At 54.4% G+C, this 21150-nt stretch overlaps 5 protein-coding genes across 5 annotated transcripts; 4 read left to right on the top strand and 1 right to left on the bottom strand.

Moving 5' to 3' along the window:
• Window positions 1–1904: 1904 nt before the first annotated feature.
• C8A04DRAFT_32024 (uncharacterized protein) lies at window positions 1905–4985 on the top strand (the record flags this gene model as incomplete). The annotated part of the gene is made up of 2 exons (XM_062781950.1): window positions 1905–4046; window positions 4134–4985. 2 exons carry the CDS (start codon window positions 1905–1907, stop codon window positions 4983–4985), a joined length of 2994 nt encoding a protein of 997 aa, XP_062633810.1.
• Window positions 4986–6164: 1179 nt separating this feature from the next.
• On the bottom strand, window positions 6165–6711 carry C8A04DRAFT_14953 (cytochrome c oxidase assembly factor 6; the record flags this gene model as incomplete). Its single annotated transcript, XM_062778304.1, has 2 exons — window positions 6165–6284; window positions 6472–6711. 2 exons carry the CDS (start codon window positions 6709–6711, stop codon window positions 6165–6167), a joined length of 360 nt encoding a protein of 119 aa, XP_062633809.1.
• An 831-nt stretch (window positions 6712–7542) lies between these two features.
• On the top strand, window positions 7543–13048 carry C8A04DRAFT_39893 (uncharacterized protein; the record flags this gene model as incomplete). Its single annotated transcript, XM_062784752.1, has 8 exons — window positions 7543–7793; window positions 7875–8089; window positions 9126–10151; window positions 12040–12142; window positions 12391–12436; window positions 12543–12572; window positions 12650–12833; window positions 12909–13048. The coding sequence occupies 8 exons, from the start codon at window positions 7543–7545 to the stop codon at window positions 13046–13048; spliced, it is 1995 nt and encodes a 664-aa protein (XP_062633808.1).
• Window positions 13049–16930: 3882 nt separating this feature from the next.
• Window positions 16931–18807, top strand: C8A04DRAFT_39892 (ferric reductase NAD binding domain-containing protein; the record flags this gene model as incomplete). The annotated part of the gene is made up of 3 exons (XM_062784751.1): window positions 16931–17130; window positions 17193–18710; window positions 18774–18807. The coding sequence occupies 3 exons, from the start codon at window positions 16931–16933 to the stop codon at window positions 18805–18807; spliced, it is 1752 nt and encodes a 583-aa protein (XP_062633807.1).
• Window positions 18808–19563: 756 nt separating this feature from the next.
• C8A04DRAFT_14937 (PIN domain-like protein) lies at window positions 19564–20970 on the top strand (the record flags this gene model as incomplete). Its single annotated transcript, XM_062778298.1, has 3 exons — window positions 19564–19676; window positions 19777–20338; window positions 20449–20970. 3 exons carry the CDS (start codon window positions 19564–19566, stop codon window positions 20968–20970), a joined length of 1197 nt encoding a protein of 398 aa, XP_062633806.1.
• Window positions 20971–21150: the final 180 nt, after the last annotated feature.

Raw genomic sequence — 21150 nt, 5'->3', positions numbered from 1 at the left:
AGGAATGCATTTTTGCTAGAGCTGATGATTCATAACGGTCGGAGGTGTTTGGGGGACATAAATAGACTTGAGATACCTTATATTTGTTTGACATTGGCCATGTCTTTCATGTAACGAACGCCCGTTTCAATTTCCACGTATCATCTCGTCGGAACTGTCGAATCGGCCGAGGCGGCTGGCATCGTCATTCTCCGAACCGTCGGCACGAAGGCTTCGATTCAATGGAACCGGTCAATTAATCAATCCAAGGTTTGGGTTCTACCGTCCCTTTATCTGTCGGTCGCAAAGGTTTGTGACCCCCATCGTCTCCTCATCGGAATCCCTGTGGTTCGTCAATGGCGGGAGATGTGACGACACCTCAAGGAGCACATGACCTGAGAAGCGATCCATGGTTGCTGCTTTTCCACCGTTGCGGTCCGTGAGTAGGCATCGAGTGGGGGCGCGTATCCCACATCCCTTCATAGCTGCCAGGTTTTCGCTTGCCATCCATGGAAAGGTACCATTTGGCGTAATGTATGTTGAACCAGACGAATACTGCCGACGCTTATTACGAAGTACTTTGTACTATATACAATAGCTATTCGGTAAAGCGCTGGGGGTTTCACATCCATGGATGGTTGCAGGTGCTTGCAAGTTGCGACACTGATGATATTTCAGGTGCTCCACATTTCGCACGGCCCCAGGGAAGAAGGGGGATTCCAGGTCGGGCAGGCACGGCAGGATTGGTGTTCGGTGTTTAGTGCACAGTATCGAACAACCTGGAAGAGAAAATCGAAGATCCCACTCAGCATGAAACGTTCCCAGGCTCTCTGCCTACTACATGAGGAGGGAGATTTGTTCATCACTGCATTTTCGGGTTGCGAGGAGGATCATGACGTTCCGGACCGAGATACTCCGTACCGCTCGAACACAGAGCGCTGATTGAGATGAATGCAAAATGTAGGCTGGAAGAGGATGGAAAGGGGGGAAAGACGGATCCAGACATAGGTTATTCAAGAGTCCGGAAGCGGACAACCTCACACTACATATCAGAAGAAACAGCAGGAAAGGACCAAAACACAATCTTAAAAAGCATTTTTGATGCAAGCAATTTTGGTGCCTCTGCGGTTTTATTACTGCTTTTGGCTGCTTTGCTGGGATTCAAGAAGCCTGAAAGGCTCACAGCGGTCCAGCGCCTCGTAACCAGCGCCCTGAGCTGCCCTATTCCTTGTTGTCAGCGGAACGTCCATTGGGCCAGACGGCCCACGAGCAATTTCTCTTCGCGACGCCAAGTTCTGAACCCGAGCCCGGCTCAGTGTCCCGGCCACCACACAGCCACCGTCACCCGGTTACCATTCTTGCATTTCCTGCTCCTGTGCTGTCTCCCAGGTTCCACCATTCGACATCGACAATCCAACAGCGCGCAGGTGCATTTCAACGGGTCCAGTGCTGGCTGGGTCTTTGCATTTGTCTCTTACTGCCGCATTTCGAGGGGGACGCAATAACACAGCCGCAAGATAGGAGTGGATGTTCGAATCGACTGGGCGAATTGCCGACTGCGACTCAAGCAGTAGCTCCGCCCGTCTGCTTGGCTGCCTTGCTTTGCTCGACCTGTCGGCCCCTAAACATCCGCCCGCGCCCCTTCACCAGCACCAGCCAGGCCTAAACAACGCAGCCCGACAACGCACCACCACCAACCCCCGCCGACCGATTGCTTCGCCCCCCCTTTCTCCCGACTCGTAGGCCACACCCGACGACCAAACCACGAATCACCAATAACCCGCAATTGTTCCCTGGCGCGTCGGAGCATGTTTGAGGCGGTTGCCGGACGCGCCTGATCTCGGACGGCCCCCTCGCGGAGCTTTCGTCGCCGAGTCCATCTGACGCACCTTATCACTACCCCTTCCGCCGCCGGCCTCCCCGAAATGCCCTCATTCGTTCCGGGCGGGAACACGGCAGCCGACTCGCAATCTTCGGGCGTCGTACACCTCGACCGAGCCGCCGAGTACGGCTTATCCCCGACCAAGGTCAATGGACACGTTGTTCGCCAGCCACACTCGCACACGTCAAATGAGAGTTTTGATGGGAGCTCGGCCAATTCAAGCAGCGCGTCTACGATCTCCGAAACCTCCATCGAGCCCGACCAACGGGCGATGAAAAATAAAGATCTGCCACAGAGCATGACCTCACCGCAGAATGGAATAGCTGGCGGAGGAGTAGTCAATGGAGTGGGGGCGTTTGAGGCCGCAAGCCGGAAGTCGCTAGCATCTAGCCATTCGGCTTCGCTAGTGGACCGGACGGTTACGAACTCAGGTATGAAGGGACCTGGAGGCGAGCCAGCTGGTCGAAAACTGAGCGACGGGGCATCATATACTATCACCACTCCGACTTTCGAGGACGGACCATCACAGTCCGGCGGTGCCGGGATATATATGCATCCCGTGACCAAGGGGGATGTTCGGACCATCGAGAACGGATCGCCCACCGCGACGGCCCCCACCGCGAGCGCCCCTGCGCTTGGCTCTCACACTGCACCCAGTTCGACCTCCAGCTACAAGAACCAGCCTGGGCCCCAGCGATTCTCGTCTCCCCCTACCTACGACCAACCGAACACGTCCGGCTCGCTGCAAGCGCCCGTCCCCGGGATCAAGCATCGGCACACGCTAGAAGTACCTAAAGTTACCTCTGCGCGTGGCTCGCGCGATGGGGTTGACGCTGCTTATTCCAGCGGCAGGTTTTCACCAACCATGGCACCCGCTGGGGGTCGCAGGGCGTCACTAAGCTTAGCCAGGAGAAACACGCGGTCGCTGCATTCGGATGGGCCTCGCGATGAGGTTATCCCGGATGAGGACGCCATGCGGTGGGCGGAAGCATACCGGCAGAAGCGGGCGAGCAAGCGAAGGAGGAGGGAGATTGAGGACGACGACAGGGTGCTGGTGGGGACCAAGGTGGACGAGACTCATGCAAACTGGGTGACGGCGTATAACATGCTGACCGGCATCCGTGTCGCTGTCTCGCGAACCAACGCCAAATTGGACCGGGCCTTGACCGACGCCGACTTTGATGTCAAGCAAAAATCCACCTTTGACATCGCTGGCAACGAGCTGGTCCCCTCCGCTAAATACGACTTCAAGTTTAAGGACTACGCCCCCTGGGTCTTCCGCCATCTCCGCACTCTCTTCCGTCTCGACCCCGCCGACTACCTCATGTCATTGACAGGCAAATACATTCTGTCTGAGCTTGGATCGCCCGGCAAGAGCGGGAGCTTTTTTTACTTTTCCCGCGACTACAAGTACATTATCAAGACCATCCACCACGCCGAACACAAGTTTCTCCGCAAGATCCTGAAGGACTATTACCAGCACGTCAAGGACAACCCGAACACACTCCTGTCCCAATTCTACGGCCTGCACCGAGTCAAGATGCCGTACGGCAGAAAGATCCACTTTGTTGTCATGAACAACCTATTCCCGCCACACCGGGATATCCACCAGACATTCGATCTGAAGGGCTCGACGATTGGCCGAGACTACAGGGAGGAGGACTTGGAGAACAACCCAAGGGCCACTCTGAAGGACCTGAACTGGCTGCGGCGGAAGCGGGCTATCGAGCTCGGCTTGCAGAAGAAGCGTTTGTTCCTGGAGCAACTGTACAAGGATGTGCGGCTCCTGCAAAGACTGCAGATTATGGATTACTCTTTGCTCGTTGGCATCCACGATCTCCAGCGGGGCAACGAGGAGAACCTGAGGGACAAGACCCTGCGTGTTTTCAATCCAGGGGGGAACAACCCGGCCTCGGAGGAGCTCGATCCCCATTCTGTGCTCATGCGGACACCTTCCAAGCTCGAAAACCAACGAAAGGCGAGAGAGCTGCGCCAGATGATCCAGTCGGAAAAGCCGGTGCCGATGGGGGAGACGAGTAGCAGGATGCCGAATGAACTCGAAGAAGGGCAGAACCGGCCAGGGTTCATCTTCAACCAGGATGATGGCGGCTTCCGGGCAACACATGAAGACAACACGCCAGGAGAGGAAATCTATTACTTGGGCGTTATCGACTGCCTTACTCACGTATGTTGCACCCCTTTTTTTTCCCCGTTCCATGAAGTGTGGGATTTTTATTCTTTCAAAGACACCTCTGACGCGTGATTGATTTAGTATGGCATGATCAAGAAGATAGAACACTTCTGGAAAGGCCTTTCGAGTGATCGCAGTCAAATTTCCGCCCTTCCACCTCACGAATACGGGGAGCGGTTCATCAACTTCATCTCCAGCATGACCATGTCACAAGAAGAAGCGATTCGGGCTGCCCAGGAGAGGGACGCAGCACTAGCAGCAGAAGCAGCAGAGACATCCGAAGTTGCGCCACCGGTACCCAACTACCGACCCCCATTGCCACCAGGGCAGCACGAAGCGGCCGACGACGAGGCGGATGTACCGGAGCGGGTATTGAAGACGACTGTTACTGCACCTCCCTCCACCAATGCTGGAGTAGGGAAGGGGACCCACGGTTCAAGCGCGCCGCCAAACGATCGCCGAGAGACGACAGTTCTCCCAGTCGTGGAAGAGGCAGCGGAAGGTATATCTACCGGCGACCGCAGTCGGAACAGCCATATCAGCAGCCTAACCGCCGAGAGCGATCTCCGACCCCTCACACCAGCCAAGGAAGGCGAGGAACTGGCCGCCGGGTTCGGGAATCCACTCCTTGGGAGCCGTGACGGCAGCAGGGGCAGCAGTCTCAAGGCACGGCCGCCGCCGACACCTCCCAAAACTGGCCACGGATACTTCGAACAAGCCAAGTCGGAAAGCGCCGACAGCGGATACGGTGTCGGCACCAGCACCAGCAGTGCCAACGGCGCCCCTAACGGCAACGCCAATGGCGGACTGCGCAGCCGCGCCGGGTCTCAAAAGTCGCTGCGGGCGCCACCACAGCTCAGCCGCGATAGCCTGGACAAGGCTCTACCGCCGCTCCCGCGATCCGGATCAGCCCAGCCACAAAACGTGTTGTAGTGCGATAGCGTTGTGCCGGCGATCGGTAGCTCGGCTGAGAGTCCGGGGCGGAGCTCGACAAGCGGCCGTTTACGGCTACATCGAGAGGTGGAAAAGGGACAAGGGGAAGAGAAAGGAACGTGTTCTGGTGGCATGGCCGTGAATAACTACTCCGTCCAACAGAATCCAGTAGGGACGGGTGAGCCACCAAAACAGCAGAGCCGACACGTGGAGTTGGCTCGGCCACGTCGCTTCTGGCGGATGATGAAGCCGGGTCAGGTTCTGCGCCGGCTTCAAGGCGCCAATGCTGGTATCACGGAGCCCGGCCCCGACCGGTGCGGTATTGAAGCGGATTCGGCCACGGTGCCGGGGGCGACGACATTGACAACACCAGTGGTTGTAGTGACGCCAATAGAGATGGAAAATGAAACGGTGGGACGGACGGGGAACTGACTGACTGTACGAAAATTTCCGGTGTTCTCTTTATTCTCTCTCTCTCTCTCTTTTCCATCAACGCTTTGTTATCTTTCTATCTTGCTTTTGCGTCTCGCCGAAAGAGGGTAAACCACATGATACCACACAACCCATTGGGTCAAGCATAGCACGCCAAAACAAGTTCTTTTGTTGTCCCGCCCCCGTATGCCTTCCCCTCCCCCCTTTTCTATCCGTCTTCGATCACTTTTTCTATCCCTTCTCTCCTGTTTATTTTATGTTGTCATACCTTGTTGTTTTCCATCGTTGTTTTCTCTTATCATGTCGTTTGGATTCCATATTTTCCCTTTCTGCTTTTTGGACTCGTCATAATCACTCATAGCCGGCCGGGTTGTTGCTACAAGAGAAGGACGCGCGATACTAGCTCGTTTAGAATAGACGGATGTTATTAAACAACGGATTTTGCTTCAGCTGAGATTTTTGCGTGGGTGTTATGTCGTAGTAGTTTCAAATGGAAACGTCCCAACAAATTGTGCATGGACTAGTCGGTATTGAGTCAAACAGCTGAATGAGGGAGAATCAGGCAATTTATCAAAAGGTATTTTTATTGACAATAACCCCCACCAAAACCAACCCTCGTTCTAGGGGCTTCATTTCTACACCCTCATAATATATACATGATATTCGTACATTTTTTACCCTCCCTCATAGCATCATTACACTACCGGATTCCCACGGGGCTTCAACGATTGGTCCATGAAGGTGCAGTCATTTCCGCTCCGCGAAGTCCGTCTGGATATCCATCTTGTTTGCCCCCTGAGCCTCGAGCTCTTTCAAGCGTGCCTTCTTCTGGATGTCCTGCACCCGCCATTTTTTGAAGTATGTCACCTATGGTGGGATGTTAGCGGCCACTCGAGCTGTGTAGTAACATCTGCCCATGACTGTTGAAATCCGAAGACACGGTAGCCAGTTTCCCCTTTCATTTCTTTTAAAGTGCAGCTCCCATAGTTTTACCACCTTGTCTGTACCCAAGTTCCCCATAAACCCCCTCCATTCTACAGAACGTCGTACTCACCCATTGCGCCGCACAATCCCTCTCAAACTCTTCCCCCACACTCCCACACGCTTTCGCTGCCGCCTTCTCGTCTTTGAGTGCGTCGACGATCCCGTTGGCGTCCAGACAGGCAAAGTAGGCGTCGCGAGCGACCCAGCAGCGGTCTCGCTCGGCACGGGTCGGGGCGACGGCTCCAGTGCGTACCTCCGTCGCGCGCTTGTCGGCCGGGCTGGAAGAGGTGAAGTAATCGAACAGACCCATGGCGTCGGCTCTTTTTTTTCCTTCTCACTTCTTTTGTTCTTGTCCGTCTATGTGCGCTTTTGTTTCTTTCGAGAGGGTGGGGGTTTTCTGTCCGCTTGGCGTCGGGTTGGTTTTCGGATGGGTTCCGGCTCGGGAGGAAGATGAGGGCACCGGTCGGTGTGTTGAGTGGTGAAAAGAAGTACCTCGCTGAGGGTGTTGTCGTCGGTGTTGTCGGCGGTTGTCTTCTCCTCCAATGCAGTCGTCCTCTTCAAGCTTGGAGCTCTAGCATCGAATTCAATCAATCCCCTGCAAGCAAGCTGATGCCAAGCGGGTCGGTGGGGTGTTCAAATCCCGGCATGCCGGGTATTGGAGATTACGTAATTACAGAGAAGTGCGACATTGCATGGGCGAAGCGAGGCGAGGCAACGAAAGAGCATCCGCTCCCTGCATTTGCGCAATCCAGGGTCCATGGTTTTGGCGACAGACTCGCGACAACTCCTGTCGACTTTTTTTTCCTCGGCACGCTTTGAGATGGAAACGAGGCTATATACGAATAGCACGCTCCCAATACGTTCCACACCTAGGACCCGAAAAACCGCCCCCGGCCCTTCTCGAGACACGCTGTCCCATTACCGTCGCCAGAGGGTTACGCAACCAACGACTGAACAACGCTTGTCTTGACCTCAACTCAGAGTCCTAAGATCGCTTGCTTCATCCCCGACGCTTTTTAACAGCCCACTGCGAACTCCGCCGACCTGTACGAATACCTTATACCGGCTCCAATAACTACGACGACGGCCTGACCACGTGCTCTTGTTCTTGCCTCCCCCATACGCACTTTAGACCGGCCCCATGGCGCGCCGTCGCCGGCCGCCGCGTCCAGGCGCCCTCACCGAGCTCCCGCCGCTCAAGATCCTCAGCCAGATTGCCGCGCTGCAAGGGTTATACTATGCAGCGGCGCTGGTGCTGATGTTATTCACGGTGTTGGTAGCGGGCACCAAGTTCAGTTTCGATCTCGTTTTTGGGTGGGATGCGGTGCGTGGGGATACGACACAAGGGTGGTTGATGGGGTTTGTGTGGATTTTGGACGGGGGTTTGGTAATGTACGTTTTGTATCTTCTTTCATTTTGCCGCTCTGGTTTCGGTAGGCTGTTGCTGACTCACGGTGTTTTCACTATCTCCAGGGCCGTCGCGATAGTAGTGCTCGTGGGCCGCTCCAAACTCGTACTCGACTTTGCCCTTTCGCTCCACGGGATCCATCTAGTCATAGTAACCTTATACTCTGGCCAACTCCCGCGTCACACAGCTTGGTGGTTTTCAATGGCCGCCGCGAGTGGTGTCGCGGTTGCGTTGGCTACATGGGGCTGCCGCTACCGCCAATTACAACCAATATCCTTTGGTGGGAACGGCACTTCGTCCTTGGGAGCTGGCGGGAGCAGCGAAGAGAACGGCGTGGCCGAGGAGGGTGGTATGGGTGCGCGTGATGAGGAGGAAGGCGGCTTCACACGCGGAAGGGGGCGAGGGCGAGGGAGAGATGGTGCCGGCGAGTATGAGATGGTCAACTTGCCGAGGAAATCAGGGAGTTAGCGGTGGCATCATGCGGGAGTGGCAGTAAAGTAATGCGAGTGAGGCAAGGTGGCTTAAGCGGGCAGCATGGGACGGCGTTGGGGTGTCTGTCTGTACAACATGTATGAGTTGGCGTAAGGCCTTCGGATCCATTCGGTTGCGGGTTTATGACCTAGAATACCAAGACCTCTTTTTGGATTTACCGTCGCCTTTGGCTATCCAGCTCAAACTCTTGATATTTGTTGCCCTTTGTACAACGAGGCAGGAAGAGTTTGTTAACCCTAACCCTATCATTTCCACCTCAACATTGTGCCTCGGTCAATTGTTCCCGAAACCACAGCCGGTTACCTACGGGCTGTGGACCTTGTCTGCACGGCCAGGTATTGGAACCCGGCGAGTCTGGGAAACAATACCCCGATGACGGCGAGCTTTTAGGGAATCAGAGGCGGGGCCAGATATCATTCATTCTCCTGCCTTTTCATACCACCCCTTCATCTTCACCATTTCTAGTAGGAATACGGAAGAACGATAAGTTGTCTCGAATCCTTATCAACAACCATGTCTCGGCTTCTCCTAAGACGGCTCTCTACACGGCCCCTATTCCAGCGGCCCGCGCTGTCCGTCCGAGGTTATGCCTCGGCGTCGGAGCCCCAGTTCAACTGGGAGGATCCTCTCGTTTCTAGGAATTTGTTAACGGAAGAGGAACTTGCGATTTCAGAGACAGCGGAGAGGTATTGCCAGGAGCAACTGTTACCACGCGTACTGCGTTGAGTCTCCCTTCCTAGCCTGCTTTTATGCCCTCCTTTCCCCCCTTATTCCTCCTTAACACCGTAAACGGCGCCATAGAACGTTTAATTAACGCAAAACAGAGGCGTATCGGGATGAGCACTACGATCCCAAGATCCTGCAAGAGATGGGTGAGCTAGGCCTCCTCGGCGCTACGATCGAGGGGTACGGCTGCGCCGGCGCCTCTTCTGTTGCCGGGGGCCTGATCACCCGTGCAGTGGAACGTGTGGACAGCGGCTACCGGAGTAGCATGTCGGTGCAGTCATCACTAGTAATGGGCCCGATCAATGAGTTTGGCTCGGTCGAACAAAAAGAAAAGTACCTGCCTGACTTGGCCCGGGGCAAGACGATCGGTGCTTTTGGTTTGACTGAGCCCAACCACGGCAGCGACCCGGGCTCAATGGAGACGGTTGCACGCGAGCACCCGCAAAAGAAGGGATATTACCTCCTGAACGGGTCCAAGACGTGGATCACGAACTCACCCATCGCTGACCTCCTCGTTGTATGGGCCAAGCTGCAGGACACGGGCAAGATCCGTGGCTTCCTGGTCGACCGCAAACAGTGTCCCGCCGGCACCCTTGAAACACCCGCTATCAAGAACAAGACTGGCCTACGGGCCTCCATCACGGGCATGATCCACCTCGCCGACTGCCCCGTCCCCAAGGAGAATATGTTCCCCGAGATCGAAGGACTCAAAGGTCCCTTCGCCTGCCTCAACAGCGCGCGGTATGGCATCGCGCTGGGTGTGATGGGTGCGTTGGAGGACGCCCTCGCGCGGACGCGTGCATATGCCCTCGAGCGCAAACAGTTCAAGGGCAACCCGTTGGCCAAGTACCAGCTAATCCAGAAGAAGCTGGCAGACGCAGCGACGGATGTAGCCTACGGCACCCTGGCGGCCATCCAGGTTGGCCGGCTCAAAGATGAAGGCAAGGCCACGCCCGAGATGATCAGCATGATCAAGCGGCAGAACTGCGACCGCGCGCTGCACAATTCCCGTGTGCTACAAGAGGTGTTTGGTGGCAACGCCGTCAGTGACGAGTACATGGTCGGCCGCCATGTGGCAAACCTGTACGTCACGCAGACCTATGAGGGGCAGAGCGATATTCACAGTGAGTCCGATCCAACCGATTTACCCATGCTGTTGTTTGCAAACAGAAAGGCCGGGAGCAAAATCTGACACTGCCAAATAGGCCTCATCCTTGGCCGGGCTCTCACCGGAATTCAGGCGTTTGTGTAGGAAGTATCCCATGTTCGTGTGCGGGATATGGGCCTGGATCCCCTTGATATGAACGGTGTTTGCCGTTAGATACCTATCCAAAATAGATTCGACCCCTCGGGGAACCCTGCAGCTCATCGCAGGCACTCGCTTCCATGGCCCTAGCCATCGGCTTCCCTTCCGGCCTTTCCACTACATGTCCCGCATCCATAGTATGCAGCTACTTACATCTACGTTTGTCGGGCCCCGCTACAATTATGCCTCGGCGCCTCCGTGATCCATGATCTGAGGTGGTGTTCAGGTTACTATCTGTACCGTCGGGGATAGCGTTTGCTGCGGGTAGCTACGGACCATGTCCAATCCTCGCCCAAGTGAGTGGTGTTGGAGGACCACGAATACGAACTATACCTCTAGTCCCGAGAAACTGAGGAGTCCGGGAGTATGGGCTCGCAGTGGTTTAGACAGAGCGTCCTGTCCCAGGGTGTCAGGAAGAGGCACTGGGATTCTTCCCTCATAACCTGGTTGGTACCCGATCATCCGTTTGTTTAGCTGTGTACCAAAGATAAGAATTCTACGGGTGGGCCATGGGGCGCCGCTGTACGTTACTTGGATATGGATACATCAAAAATATTCGGTTGTGTGCAGAGTACAAGATGTGACTGTTATGACGAAAGCGGGACTGGTGTGTCTCCCACTCGCAAGTAAGCTTCGGCGATGGTAGGCCTGGAGGGATGCTTGTACTTTTTTTGGTATGTTGTTCCTCACGACATTAGACAAAACACGACGTCCATCGTCAACCTCTACCCATTCATGATGTACGGGAACGTGTCTGGTAAGAATCTACCTTGCCATCTCGAGGCTCAGGGCGGCCAGTATGGGGCTCAAAATGCCCCTTTCACTACTGATAAGTCAGGCCTGCCAGGAAGTTGAGGGTAGAAAATCATAAACCAAGCAAGGCTTTCACTCATACTGCTGAGGGACGAGCCTCGTTGACCCAGGAGAAGGAACTACCAATGGAAATACCGGGGTTCTTTCGCTCGGAGCGCCTGCTGCTCTGATTTCAGATGACTCTCTGGCCTGTTGTTTTGTTTGTGTCCCTTGTTGACAACCTGAACTAACGTTAACAACGCCCAATCCAAACCCGGGCGGCCCGCTCCCGGGTTAGGCTGTTCGGGTCCCAATGGGGCGGTGGGAGTTCAAAACAGGAGCAACACTAACAGACTTATGCGCACATTTTCCTACCGCGTTGTTAAGACTCCGGCGGTGCGGTCACCCATGGTGGCGTCGCGTGAGCAGCGAACGACGCCTGTTGTCAGAGTACTGATTGGCGATTGGGCGCCAAAAAAGCGCCTGCTGATCCAGTCACCGCCCGCAGTCCTTGCCTGAAAATCCTTGGCCCACCGGCACCCATTCCATCCATTTGCCTGGTCCAGCTTCTAGTAAAGTGGGGCTCCAAACCGCCTTTGTCGACCCGCCCACCATCTCCCCCTCACTTTCCCTCTTGCAACCTAACAATCCCCCTTCGTCGACTTCGAATTCCGTCACCCTGGTCTTCTACAACATCCTGCATCACCCGCTCTTTCGCCTTTGTTGCTAATTTTTTGGTAAGCATCGACTTTCTCTGCACAGGTCCCCGAGGTGTTCTTCCACTGCAAACGAGCCTTTATCGCCACGCATTTATTGCCCCGCGTCGAGGCGCCTCGTTCATTCGGATTCTGTGCCTTTCCACACCGTCTGCAGACGAGAAAGCTGACAGCCTTTAAATTCCAGCATCACCCCAGCCTTCCGACGTCGTTCTTTGCCAAATACCACACCACCACACCACCACACAACCACAGACATGGCGCTGAAGCGTATTAACAAGGAACTCACCGATCTCGGCCGGTATGTTTTTCTTTCTTCTTGCCGCGGAGAAACCCAACCGCTCTCGGCTTTTGTATCCCGGCTGCCAGGCGCTACCGCCTTACGGACGACGTCCGGCCGGCCGTCCTGCGAATGGATGCTTTCAGACCATGAGGGGCCAAGCCACAACTGCGAACAACACCTATGACGCATCGCAGGTCATCTTGGCGACGCAAATTTTTTGCTTCCAATAAGATGGGGACCGTGAAGGCTAACTAAATGTTTGACAGAGACCCGCCCTCCTCGTGCTCTGCTGGACCTTCCGGCGAAGATCTGGTATGTGTTCCCTCTACGGCCCCGACCGATCCACACAAGCGAGAAACAATCTGATTCTTAACCTTGCGCGTCCGCGGACTTGATGCTAACGTCGCTTTCTTTGTAGTTCCATTGGCAGGCGACGATTATGGGTCCTGTAGGTGTTTTCCTAATACCGATCGTTTCCATACTATAGAATGTCAAAAAGTGAGACAAGGCTAACCAATTTAACAGGCTGACTCGCCGTACGCGGGTGGTGTTTTCTTCCTTGACATTAATTTCCCTACGGATTACCCTTTCAAGCCGCCAAAGGTTCAATTCACCACCAGAATCTATCACCCCAACATCAACGCCAACGGCAGTATCTGCCTCGACATTCTGCGTGATCAGTGGAGTCCTGCTCTGACCATCTCGAAGGGTATGTCCAAATCCTAGACTTCCGCAGGTACCGTCCTTTATGGAAAGATCACCAGTGACTAACTGCCCTTTGTAGTCCTACTCTCCATCTGCTCGATGTTGACCGATCCCAACCCCGACGATCCGCTGGTTCCGGAAATTGCACATACATACAAGACCGACCGTGCGAAGTACGAGGCGACTGCCCGCGAGTGGACCCGGAAGTACGCCGTCTGATGAGCTCGTTGCCGGGGGGGACGGGAGTGCGTCGTTTTGATTACAGGTGGTCGATCGTCCTGGTTCTCGGGCACTTAGTACATGCGGGGCCGATTCCGGCTTCAAGGGTCCAGAATATAACTGCTCTCTAAGCTCTCGCAACATCCCGGGAAGGGTCAGTTTTCCACGGGTTTGGGGGAGGGGCGGACGGAGATCCCCGGGTCATCTTTCACTTGGGTGGATTGGAGTGGCGTGGGGTTTGGCAGAAGCGCTACGGATTGGCAGCATCGCCTTAATGATTCATACTGCATCACCTAGTCTGGAAACTCGGAAGATTCGGGTATAGCCAGCAAGCCCGTGTACCCCCTCTGATTAGGTGACCGTGTGTTTGTAACTAGATGTTGCCCGTCGCAACATGTTTGGTGTGGATAAGCAGCACATACGACTACCGTGCACGCTTGACGCGTGTGATACTGTGTCTCGCGTATATTTGGTCGTAGTTGGGCAGTGGTCTTGTCATCTTGCCACATGACAAACCACCACGACGTACCTCGGCAGGTTGAGAACAAGTCGTCGAAGACATAGTGCAAAGGTGACTGATGTGACTGCTACCAACCCATCGTGCTCCGAGATTATCACCAACAAATATAACGTCAGGGGGGCACAGATTACATTTCTACGACCTAATATTATCTTGTCGTCTGCTTTTTGGGGAGGCATCTGATCATACCCGTGACAAATCAACATATTTCACTTCCATGGCTTGATAAATTGAATTTGGGCATTTGAGGGTCATAATATGTAGTGGCCGTCTAAATCAATCGCGGGAGTACGGTCAGACCGCCCTTTGGGTTTTGCTCACCACCATGTTTCTCATGTTCTTCGTCGTGGTGCTGCACATCATTCGTCGTGGAGCCCAGGAGTCTGCTTCGACAAGATGCGCAACAAGTTTCATCAACCAACCCAGCCATCCAACTACCGAGCTTGCCAATCCAACTCAACACACCGGGTCAAGCCGGGCTAGCACTGGCTTCCAAGGTTCAACTCGCTAGTGGCGCTGCCAGGAGCGGTATGGTAGTATTGAGAATGCCTCGTAACAGAAAGACCCGGGACAGCCGAGGCGGAAGTCTTTTTAAGTTTGAGATGGTTTTTGGTCTCCGGGCTTTGGGTTAGTAGTTCGGGTGTGGATTTCCGAGTTGAGTACATTGTATGAATCCATAATCGTAATAAGGAGCCCGAGTTCTCGGTGTGATATTTGACAGCATAGTCTTTGTCAATTAGGTATCATGGGAATATAGTTGTGTGATGGAGTTCATTGCAGGTCGAGTCGATGGCCGCCCCTGTCACGGCCGAGTATAAAGACTTCGAACACTCATCGATTATTCTATACCCTTCGATTCGCGGGGCGATGGTTTAAGAGGCCTGGGCCGACCGACCAGGCTTTTAACCCGCTGGTGTATTTACCGGGAATATCCCAACCTTGGTTACATAGTACATGGCTGAGGCTGGGGAGAGGGGCCGCCGGTTACATAGATCAGTCCGTGGCTCGAAGATGGATGGGATACGGTGTGATTTCCATGGTGCTGTGGTATGATGGACCAAGTCGAGGGAAGTTCGAGAAAAGGTATGAGGTGATCCGGCGCTGAGATGCAACTATTTTCGAGGATGATAAATCAACAACATTAAGGACACCATCTCGCATACGAAGGTTTATACCCGACCGCTGGGTTATGATTGGGTGTGTGTCCTGCAATTCTCGCAGCTGAATTTCCGGCCCCTTAAAGAACGTCAACTTTTACTTGAACGTGGACAGTAAAAGCACACATACATGGATCATCATCTCCGTCTCGGTAGTTCGGCCGCGAAAATGGCAATCTCGTCGCCGAGTAGGGCAAGTTGAGGGTCGAAATGACAAAGCACTGGCTGAGCATTGAGGCATTGCAACCCCTAAGAATATGCGACCTGCGTTGGCGCCCAAGTGAATCGCCGCCTGTGTGTCAGGATCCTGGCCGAAACAAAAGTCGCAACGCCCGGCCGCCCATTGCCGCCGGCCCTTGACATTTTCAGCCAATCATATCGCTCATATGAGTGATGCGGGGCCGTAACACCTCGTCAACTCGGATCATGAGCGAGACTTGGGGGCCGATTGACACCCATGTGCGCTCGAGAGCCCAGAACGTCCAGTCGAATGCAAGCGTATTTGCTCGCCCACGAAACGCCCATGGCGGACGAGAAGAGTAGACGAAAGAGCCCTGGTGCAAGATTGGGCTTTTGTACGCTTCCCCTTCTTCGAAAATGGCGCCATTACCCACATCCCCCGTACTCTCCTTGTTCGAAGATCGTCGGAAACCTCATTCTCGACGCTGTGCACCTCGACTCTGTCTGAACAGCCGCCTTTTCCCAATAGTTAGACCTCGACGGTAAAGTCCCCGGTCGATTCCGAGTAAGAGAGTTCGACACCATGGCCTGGATTCGAACAAGTCCCGCCCCCACGAAGGGTCTTGGTAAATAACACAAATCCTGATCCGTACCTGGCGCCGACCCCGGTTGGAAGGGGGCCACACGGGACGAAGTATACGCTTCGGTTCTGAGTCTGTCATCATCCGCCCGGCTTCACGGCATGTCCTACCATGGACATATCAAGCAACCGCCCCGAGGCCGGCCCGGGAGGTCGGATTGTTGGGGGCGGGGCCTGCCCATGGCCGCGGACGAGAGCCCCCAAGCAGCCTGGGCGTCAGCCGTCAGCCACCCCAGCCTTTTGCTGCACAAGATGTCTCTTGGCTTGCACCTTGGCAAGGCACTGTTTCGACAACGTTGGATCTCGTTGGATCTCGTTCGATTCTCTCTAGATTTTGCCCACAAATGGGGATCCCTGCCTTGCTCTTGGCGTCTCGAGTTTCAACGATGCTTGCGCAATTCATTCTCCTTACTCCCCATCCCTTCTCCTCCACAATACCAAACACAGGACGCAACACAGGCCCCTGGAAGGGTTCCACGTCCCCGACTCGCCCCTCCTCATCGCTACACAGTAAGGTCCTCGCAGGGTTCTTCGGGGTTCGAAGGGCTTGTTTCTTGCCCAGCGCCTGTTTACTGTTGCCCCCGCCGAGTCATTTGCCAACGGTCCTTTTGCCTCTTCATCCAACCTCGTTCCCGCGAGGTCCCATGCGCTTGGGCTATTCTCTTCTTGTGGTGTCTGGTCCCAGCATAAGTGACTTCGCCAGCTTTTTCTTACTTTCATTTTTTACTGTTTTTCCCCTCTGCCCTTGGTTAGAGGAAAACAACGAGTCGCGGGAGGTTGACGAATCACACCCTCACCCCCGGCATTTGCGGACAGGTATGATCTACACGAATCAGCTCATGTGCCTGGCGCTTGATCGCTTGGCGACTCTGAACCCAAAACACTCTCTTCTCGTAGCCCGCGCCTTTGGCCGCCCTCCCTTTTCCTTCCCTGCGCTGTCTTTCTTTTCCGCCGGTGCTGCGCATCTTTCACCGGGCGCTTGGTTGCTGACTATCACGGTGGCAAACACAGGCTCCGTCATATCCGTTCTCTTAGGTCGTGCTCCTCGTAGTCGCCTCACTTATCTTCTCTTCTCCTTGTCGACGGTCGCCTAGATGGACATAGTCCACCGGTTCAGCAGGTTCTGATTCCGAAACGCATTTCGTTCCCAGCGCGGTTGTCTACCGGTCGACACTTTTAATCACCTTAATCGAGGGGGGCCTTTTCAGGGCCGCGATTGCCCGTTGGAGGAGTTCGAAGTTATTGACGAAGGATTGCCTGCTTGGTAAAGGAGGGGAAAAGAGACTAAAGCTTCTGGTACGAGGCTTTGGGTGGGACTTTGGGGAACAGGCGGGTTGGTTTGGCTTGGAGAAATATCACGACGACAGCACCAACCGACACCTAGCATGGCGAGCTACGGAGGATACAATGGTTACGGGGCGGGAAACCGGAGCAGCGGGGGGTCGTTAAAACAATCGGAGAGGTCAAGATGGACGCCCCTTACACGAATGCTGCTGTCGGGCGAGATGACCCAGGAGAAGCAAAAAGACTTGACGCCACGGGAAAAGTTCGACCGATGGATGGTGAATGAGGGATACCGGCGAATGTAAGTCTTGATGGATGCTGCCCGTATTCGTTGACGTTTCGCTGTGCTGACCGCGGCCGCAGTTTCGTTTTTGTCTTCATGCTTCTTCACGCGACCGTCTTTGCCTTTAGTTTTGTCCACTACACGCTCAAGGACAACCTACAGATTGCGCGGGACACGTTTGGGCCAACATTCATGATTGCGCGTGCGTCGGCACTCGTCCTGCACGTCGATGCGGCTCTCATTCTCTTCCCCGTCTGCCGGACGCTTGTCTCGCTGGCGAGGCAGACGCCACTAAACGGCATCATTCAGTTCGACAAGAACATCACCTTCCATATCACCACCGCCTGGTCCATCTTTTTCTTCTCGTGGGTACACACGATCGCCCACTGGAATAATTTTGCCCAAATCGCGGCCAAGAACAACTTGGGCTTCTACGGCTTCCTGCTGGCCAATCTAGCTTCCGGCCCGGGCTGGACGGGGTATGTGATGCTGATTTCCTTGACTGGTATGGTCATCACATCGGTGGAGAAAACGCGCCGCGCCAACTACGAGAGGTTCTGGTACACGCACCACATGTTCCTCATCTTCTTCTTCTTCTGGTCATTTCATGGCGCCTTCTGTATGATCCAGTCCGACTTCGCGCCTTTCTGCCAATCCATCGGGACCTCGGCTATCGGTGTCTTTTGGCAGTACTGGATGTACGGCGGGTTCGCCTACCTGGCTGAGCGCATCGCGCGCGAGGTCCGTGGCCGCCACAGGACGTACATCTCCAAGGTTATCCAGCACCCAAGCAACGTCTGCGAAATTCAAATCAAGAAGGAGCACACCAAAACCCGCGCCGGGCAGTACATCTTCTTTTGCTGTCCCGCCGTCTCGCTATGGCAATATCATCCATTCACTCTGACTAGCGCGCCTGAGGAGGATTACATTTCGATTCACATGCGCGTTGTGGGTGACTTCACGCGGTCGGTGGCCGAAACTCTAGGGTGCCAGTTCGACAAGAAGAAGACCGAGTCCTCCAAGGTCGTGGGTGTCAACCAGGACAACGACGAAGTCGATCCCGCGCTACGCCGGGTTCTCCCCCGCGTGTACATTGACGGCCCCTTTGGCTCGGCCTCCGAGGATGTGTTCAAATATGAGGTCTCGGTGCTTTGCGGTGCGGGTATCGGCGTGACACCCTTCGCGTCCATCCTCAAGTCCATCTGGTACCGGATGAACTACCCGCAAAAGAAGACGCGGTTGAGTAAAGTCTACTTCTTTTGGATCTGCCGTGACTTTGGGTCGTTCGAGTGGTTCCGTTCGCTGCTGCTCGCCATCGAGGCGCAGGACGTCGACAACCGCATCGAGATCCACACATACCTGACGGCCAAGATCAAGGTTGATGACGCCACAAATATCATGATTAACGATGCCAACGCCGACAAAGACACGATTACCGGCCTACGGTCGCCGACGAATTTTGGGCGGCCCAACTGGGACATGATTTTTAGGGGTATCCGCAAATTGCATGCCCCGTCCGAGGCGGGTGTGTTTTTCTGCGGGCCGAAGGGCTTGGGCAGCACATTACATATTTTCTGCAACAAGTACAGCGAACCTGGGTAAGTTCTAGTGGACATGCACTATTCCCCCTGTTTGTCGCATCCATGCTAACCGATGGTTAGGTTCAACTTTGTCTGGGGTAAGGAGAACTTCTAGAAAGTCCTTTGCTCACCAGTTCTAATACAAAGTGTGGGACACCTGGTTGACCGGGTCCACAGACGAGCCCGGCTGTGTTGGTCGAGTTCGTCATCCTAAAGCCCGATTCTGGTTGTCTCGCTGCAATTGGAGATCAAAGCTGGGTGACACGTTATGTTGATTGAAGAGCGACGAATGAGGCTCGTATGCGCGTCACTTGACGTTGGTACCAAGGCGAGCTGGTACCCGCATGATCAGGGCCCATCCAGGAACAGTGTTTTCCCATACATTTTCAGGTCTATATTTTTGATTCCCTTTATTTGCCTTTTCTTGTTGCATACAGATGTTGGGATTTTTCGGCGTAATAAATACTGGGCCGTCGCGCCCGACAGACAGCACGCATTTGTGATTTGAGTATATAGTTGATCTTGTTTTCAATACCTATGATGTGCTTATCTCCTGACTTGCTGACCGTCTTCATGAAAGTGATGTTCCGTTGCGAATATTTCGGAGCTTTGTCCTGGCCAGCATTTCCAGTCTACTATGTAATACCTCCCCGTAAGGGCATGGGTTTTAATGGACCCACTTTAATTCGCGGAAAGGCGCGTCGTCTCCAAGCCCACCGCGTCAAGTTCCCTTCTCCGTGACATCACGAAAAAGAGCTCCATCGCTCCCGAAAAGCTTCGCACCAACCCACCGCCCAAACTTTCCACAACACATTTCTCAAGAAAAATCACAACCAATTCTCTTGAGGGATTGGTAAACCTCGCCGCAAATATGGGTATCAAGAACCTCTTCTCCATCATCAAAGATGAGGCACCAGATGCCATCAAGGAGGGCGAGATCAAGAACCAATTCGGACGGAAGATTGCGATTGTAAGGGTCGAATGGTCAACGATTCTATTTCTGGTTTGCTAACTGAACTTTAGGATGCGTACGGAATTACCGACAAGACCGGATGTGCTTAACATGATGCTAACCACTTAACAGCTCCATGAGCATCTACAGCTTCCTCATCGCGGTACGATCGGATGGCAACCAACTCATGAGCGAAGACGGAAGCACGACCTCCCATCTAATGGGCCTCTTTTACCGCACGCTACGAATGGTCGATAACGGGATCAAGCCGCTCTACGTCTTCGACGGCGCCCCACCGAAACTCAAATCCGGCGAACTTGCGAAACGGTTCCAGCGTAAACAGGAGGCGACTGAAGACCTCGAAGAGGCAAAGGAGACGGGTACGGCTGAGGATGTCGAGAAGTTCTCGCGTCGGACGGTGCGCGTAACCCGGGAGCATAACGCGGAATGCCAGCAGCTGCTTAAGCTGATGGGTATTCCGTACATTGTCGCGCCTACTGAGGCTGAGGCCCAGTGCGCGGCTCTGGCGCGTGCCGGCAAGGTGTATGCGGCGGCGAGCGAGGATATGGATACACTGTGCTTTGACACTCCCATCTTGATCCGGCATCTTACCTTCAGCGAGCAGCGCAAGCTGCCGATTCAGGAGGTGCATCTGGACAAGGTGATGGAGGGTTTGGGGATGGAGAAGAAACAGGTGAGCCCACCAGATAGGACATCACTGGCGACCCGCCTCCCTCTCGCTTCCCCAAAGAAATCACTACGCCTTACTTGTGTTTGCTAACCCTTTTTTGCCCTTTTTTTCAGTTTGTCGACCTCTGCATTCTTCTCGGATGCGATTACCTCGACCAGATCCCCAAAGTCGGCCCATCCACGGCCCTCAAGCTGATCCGTGAGCACGGCACGCTCGAAAAAGTTGTCGAATTCATGAAGAACGACCCCAAAGAGCGATACGTGGTCCCCGACGATTGGCCATTTGAAGATGCGCGCGATCTCTTTTTCTCGCCGGATGTACGGCCGGCCACTGATCCGCTGTGCGAGTTTAAGTGGGACAAGCCCGATATTGAGGGACTAGTTAAATTTTTGGTTCACGACAAAGGCTTCTCAGAAGACCGAGTGCGATCTGCTGGGGCGCGGCTGGAAAAGAACCTCAAGGGCTCACAGCAGTCGCGGATTGAGGGATTCTTCAAGGTCGTCCCGAAGACAGAGCAAGAGAAGGTGGCACATAAGCGCAAATTGGAGGAACAAAATGAGGCCAAGAAGAAGAAGCTGAAGGAGGAGAAAAAAGAGAAGGCGAAGGCGAAGGCGAAGCCACGGGGTGCCGCATAATGCTGTTGGCACTGGCCTTGCTGGGGAAGGAAAGGCGAGGGGTATTCCCCCTCCATGTGGCTTGCTTTGACGATGCATATCATCCTGTTGCAATTTTGGGTTTTTTTCTGACAGGCAGGTGAATGGCGAACGGAGGACCCGGCGTTGGTGGAGTTCTGTTCAGCTGATGGGGGATGGGTC

Source organism: Dichotomopilus funicola (genome assembly GCF_033296635.1).
Source record: "Dichotomopilus funicola strain CBS 141.50 unplaced genomic scaffold C8A04scaffold_78, whole genome shotgun sequence".
NCBI lineage: Eukaryota > Fungi > Ascomycota > Sordariomycetes > Sordariales > Chaetomiaceae > Dichotomopilus > Dichotomopilus funicola.
This window is presented reverse-complemented; position numbering and strand designations above follow the sequence as displayed.